This window comes from Quercus lobata, chromosome 8, assembly GCF_001633185.2.
Source record: "Quercus lobata isolate SW786 chromosome 8, ValleyOak3.0 Primary Assembly, whole genome shotgun sequence".
In the NCBI taxonomy this organism is placed as follows: Eukaryota; Viridiplantae; Streptophyta; class Magnoliopsida; order Fagales; family Fagaceae; genus Quercus; species Quercus lobata.
The window spans coordinates 41,620,552-41,626,068 of NC_044911.1; the positions used below are offsets into that span (position 1 = coordinate 41,620,552).

General features: G+C 36.7%; 1 protein-coding gene across 1 annotated transcript; it reads left to right on the plus strand.

Moving 5' to 3' along the window:
* Positions 1 to 3,538: 3,538 nt before the first annotated feature.
* On the plus strand, positions 3,539 to 4,943 carry LOC115956888 (protein AGENET DOMAIN (AGD)-CONTAINING P1-like). The gene is made up of 2 exons (XM_031075158.1): positions 3,539 to 3,935; positions 4,885 to 4,943. The coding sequence occupies exons 1-2, from the start codon at positions 3,539 to 3,541 to the stop codon at positions 4,941 to 4,943; spliced, it is 456 nt and encodes a 151-aa protein (XP_030931018.1).
* The last annotated feature ends 574 nt before the right edge of the window (positions 4,944 to 5,517 follow it).

Here is a 5,517-nt window from a genome sequence, read left to right on the forward strand (position 1 = left end):
CTCACAACACTTTTACCATAATCCCCTCTCCCACCAACCCTCATTCATAACCTTCTCACCTATCCCACCTGATGACTCTTGGCCACAAATCCTTATTACTTTTTTTCCTCTTCTTATCTTACCTTCACAAACACCAATGTCCAATGGTCAGGTTCTCTTCTTTTTTTCTTTTTTTTTTTTTTCTTTTTTTTTTTAAATGTGATCTATTGTTTCTTGTCCTCATTATACTCCTCATTCATCTATTGTTTCTTGTCCTCATATGATGTGGTAAATTTTATATTATTTAATAAGTACAAATAAATCTATTTCTTTACATATTCTGTAACAATGGTATAATAGTCAATTTATATAAATTACATTTTCCATCCTTCCCTTTTTCTCTCCAACCAAACAAAAGAGTTTTTCACCTCCCACTTTTCCACCCCTCCAACCAAACACACAAGAGGGAAAACTAAATATTTTCCATCCTTCCACTTTTCCATTCCTCCAACCAAATGGAGCCTAAGTCTCAAGCATGCCGGCATTAACCCAAAATCCTTAAACCATGAAAACCCACCACCCTCACTCATTGAAAACCTTAAACCGGCGTCCCTAATCACCATTAGTTTCTGCTGTTGTCAAAGTTACATAGTGCTTAGTGCTTACCATGTGCCGCAAGCCAACCAAATTTATTAAAGCCACTCAAATACAACATGTAGTTCATCAATGTGTGATGGAGTCTTCAACAATAGACACTAGGGACCACTAAATCAATTTATATACGATATCCAATGGAGTCTTCAAGAACAATGTCTAATGGAGTCTTCTAATAGCACAACAACCCCAATAAACCCATACCCATCAAGTTATAGAAACAGTATATATACATTCAATAAAGCTATAAAGTAACAAATAAACAAATTTTACCTTATAAGGGAGTGATTAAACGCCTAGGACATTGAAGTTATTTTGCTAATTTTGGTCGCTAATTGGGCTGTTGTTGTGGGGGTTTCATAATGAAAAAGGTTTCACGAATGGAAGGAGTGAAGGTCCAGGGAGTAAAAGATGATTTTTTTTTTTTTTTTCACGTGAGCCAATAAGGCAACAAGTCCTTGCCACATGTACATATTTTTTAAAATAAAATAAATTAATCCAAATCATATACCACATCAACACCTTGTCAAGACACGTAATACAAGATTTGACAGAAACAAGCATAGGAATGAAAACCACAATGTTTTGCAAAGTTTAGGGACAAAAAATGAACTTTTGTGATAGTTTAGGGACAAAAATGATATTTTACGCTTAAATATATAAGAATAAACCAGTCCAATGATCCACTCTAGTCACCTCATTAGTATTCAAATTTTTTAATTTTTGGAACCATTTTTAAAAATACAAAACAAAACATACCCAAATGTTTCCTTGTATCAATAGGAGTACCGAATACTATACCGACTTAATCTCAATGGGAACACCACCGACTTAATATTTGATTAAAGGGATAAAACCATTTTTCGTCTCTACATTTTCACACGATTCTCACTTTGGTCCCTAACTTTTTTTTCACCGCTTTTAGTCCCTAAAATCAAAAAAGCAATCTCGTTTTTGTCCCTACCGTCAATGCCCTAACGACAAAATCCTAGGTGGCAGACGGAATAGTCTAAAAGCTGATGTGGCGCTGATGTTGCATTGATGTGGCAATTAAAATATTATTAAAAATATTATTTGGCATTTTTATATGCCACGTCAGCATTTTAATTATTTTTTAAAAAAAACCATGTCAGAAAATTTAAACTAAAATAAAAAAATAATTAAAAAACAAAACTTAAATCTAATTAAAAAACGGTTTCAAAAAAAAAAATCTAATTAAAAAACAAACACAAACACAAAAATAAGCTGGAGCTTCCCAAATCTCAGATCAAATCAAATTCTCTTCTCCTCTCTCTCTCTTTACACTCTTACCCTCAGTAAATCCCCAAATTCACAACCCTAAACCCCTAAACCAAAACAAACAAAGAAGAAGAAGAAGAAGAATGTTGAGCAGGACTGCAGCAGCAGCAATCAAAACCAAAACCAAAGATCCTCTACAACAATGCCACACCATCCTCCACTCCTTCGCCTACCTCCCACGCACCGCCCAGCGCCGCCTCCGCCCTTACCAACTCATCCTTTGCCTTGGCTCCGTCGACTCCACCCTCGTCGCCGACATCGGTCTCCGCCTCCTCCACGTGGATGCCTCGAGAGCAGAAGAGATCGCCAATATGGTTATGGCTCTCTTCCTTGGGTTGTTGAGAAGGACTCATCTGCTCTCGCGGCATGCTCTCTCCGCCGTGGGTTGGCTTGGGTCCGTTCAATCGCTTTGTAGAGGAATGCGACAGTGCCGTGGCTTGGTTTTGGGGATTATTAGTAGATCTACTTCGGCTAGGTCTTTGGCTACGAGAAGCTTAGCCTTCAAGATCAGCGTGCTCTATTTTGATGTTCACGGGTTTTTTTTTCCTTCAAATTTCCTATTATTCACTTCTCTTTTTCACTGTGATTTGTCTATGATTTTTGTGAGAGTTGGATTTGAGCACATTGTTGCTTATTTTTTTGAATTTCATGATTAGCATTTGAGTACTGAAGTGATGTGTGGGTATGAGTGAGTACATTTTGTTCGAGAGGATGTGGAGTTTTTTTATTTTATGGGTTTTTTGTGTGTTTGTTTCCCAAGAAAATTTCTGGGTTTATGGGTTTGCTAGAGATTGGGTTAGTTACTGTGTTTATGGGTTTGTTTCTTGGACTTATTTTTTGTTTTTCTAGATTTGATGGAGATTGGGTTTGGTTGCTGGATTTGGATTTGGGGTTTGCTAGAGATTGGTTTGGTTGCTTCTTGGATTTGGGAAGAACATGAATAAAATTTCATGTTAGTATTTAATTTAATTTTTTCTTCTTGTTTTTGTTTGTGTTCTTCTGATATGGGTTTGAGTTCTTGGTTGCTGGGTTTGGTCTGTGAAGAACACGAAGAACAAGTTGAACATGAATATTAAGAAAATAAAATTTTAATTAAAATTTTAAATTAATTAAATTTAAGGTTTTTTTTTAAAATTTAATTTTTTTTTTAAATTTTCTGACGTGGCTTTTAAAAAAAATTAAAATGCTAACGTGGCATATAAAAATGCCAAATAATATTTTTTAATAATATTTTAATCACCACATCAGTGCTACATCAGCACCACGTCAGCTAATAGACTATTTCGTCTGCCACCTAGGATTTTGCCGTTAGGGCACTGACGGTAGGGACAAAAACGAGATTGCATTTTTTATTTTAGGGACTAAAAGTGGTGAAAAAAAAAAAAAAAGTTAGGGACCAAAGTGAGAATCTTGTGAAAATGTAAGGACGAAAAAGAGTTTTTTCCCTTGATTAAATCTATAAATATCACCACAGTCTAGTCTATTCCCATTCACATCAATCCTTACTATTCTTGATTTAATTAAAATTCTCTCAACTTCTCTCTTTCTCCAACGTTATAAAATCCTCCTCTATATTTCAAGAGGTGATTCTGTGTGTGGTTCAAGAATGGCGTTGATCTTGAGGGGTGATGAAGTTGAAGTTTGCAGCAAGCAAGTCGGTTTTGTGGGTTCTTACTACGCAGCCATTGTGATCAACAACTATGGCAACCAATCCTATGCTGTGCGCTACAAGAACTTGGTCTCAGAAGACGATGAATCTCAGCCACTCATTGAGATTGTCTCCGCCGACGGGGTCAGGCCCATGCCACATACCGTTTCGGCTACTGAGTTTTCTCTATATGATGGGGTTGATGCTTATGATAATGATGGCTGGTGGGTCGGCAGGATTTCTGGGAAGCAAGACTCTGATCACTACTATGTGTTCTTCGACACATATGGGGTTGAGATTCTATATCCACTCTCTCGCTTGAGGCCTCATCGTGAAACCAATGGCATGTGGGCAGGTACGAAGTTAGGAGAGTTATGGGGTAAAAGTATAAACAAATTTTTTTTTTTTTTGAAACTCCAAGTAAGATGCTATGTCCATAATATTTTTACTACATTTTCACAACAAATCGTAAGTGGTAGGTTATTATTAATTGTTATGAGTGAGCAAAAAAGTAATTTAAGTTGTGAATTCAAATTAGAACTAATAACAACTTACTGCATGTGATTTATTATAAAAATGTTGTGAACGTAGCACTTCTCAATTTAGAAAGTTAAGCTTTTTCTTTTTTTTTTTTGGGTGTCTTGTGTGTTGTCAAATGTGTGTGGATGTTCACTTAGACTAGTTAGAATTGGCTTAGGAATTTTTTATTTTATTTTATTTTTTGTTTGTGTCTTGCGTGGGTTTGTTTTGGGGTGTTGTTTGGGCTTAAATTTGTCATTGGTAAATTTTTTTGTTAAGCTTGTTAAATTTATTTCAAATTTTAGATCAATAAAATTTTTTATAACCTATAAAAAGATCAATAATATTGTTGAGAGGGCAAAGTGCAAATTTATTGAAACAAATTGCTAAAATTAATACACACATACTAAAAAAATTTTGAAAAAATTTAGGGGGGCCACTGCCACCAAGTCCACCTATAGTTCCATCACTGCATGTGGGTTGCAAAGAAAAGGGTGTGATTCCAATTGGTGCCATTCTTTTAATTGGTTTCTCATCTGTTGTGTTGAGTACATAGTACTGCTGAGTTTTAATTTAGGAGAGTTATTTTAGGGAATGTATAATTAAGCTTGAGATAATCCTGCTATAAGTTTGGGTCTTATTAATTTTTTCTCTCTCTTAGGGGTCTTATTAATTTGGTAGAATATTCTTAAGGGGAAGATAATCTATTAATCTTGCTATATTTTTGGGTCTTATTAATTTGGGAGTTTCTTTAGGCGAATCTTGAATGTAAATACTTTTTCTAGTCGTTCAATCTTCTCATGAAAAACCACCGCGCACCCTTGGTGCAGTGGTCACTTCATAAGTATAAATGCTTATGGGATGTGGGGGGCAATGACTAAGGTTCAAGTCTCCAAGAGGGAACTTCACATACACATAACTTTTTTTTTTTTTTATGAGAATACCAAGACTTTTATTCATACTAATTCAAACATAATACATCCTGGGACACCACGTTCTCAATGCAACCCGGTGTTTCTTCAACCCAAGCATGCAGACCTGACACGCCTCTTGCGACCTGTGCTAATATATGGGCAGCTTTATTCCCAGCCCGAGGCACATGACTGAAGCTAACAGCATGGAACTTGAAGAGCTGGGACAACGACCCTGCTATATTATTAGCTATGGTCGAGGGTGGGTCTGTGAGGCGAAGCATAGCATTTACCACTGTTAGAGAATCACTCTCGAAGATGCATTCTCGAATCCCCATATCCCATGCGAAATTAACAGCTTCCTCCATTGCTTTAGCTTCCACTTCAAGAGCGCCCAGAGGAGCATTCAGCTTCCTGCTTACTGCCGCCACCACCGCACCGAAGTGGTCCCGTATCACACTTCCCACACCGGCCTCCTTTTGCTGGGCAAATACCGCACCATCCATG

Bases quoted from the DNA above. Each gene is read 5' to 3' on its own strand.
- LOC115956888 (XM_031075158.1), top strand. From the start codon at position 3,539: ATGGCGTTGATCTTGAGGGGTGATGAAGTTGAAGTTTGCAGCAAGCAA. The intron at 3,936-4,884 runs GTACGAAGTTAG...TACTTTTTCTAG, and splicing joins AACCAATGGCATGTGGGCAG to TCGTTCAATCTTCTCATGAA.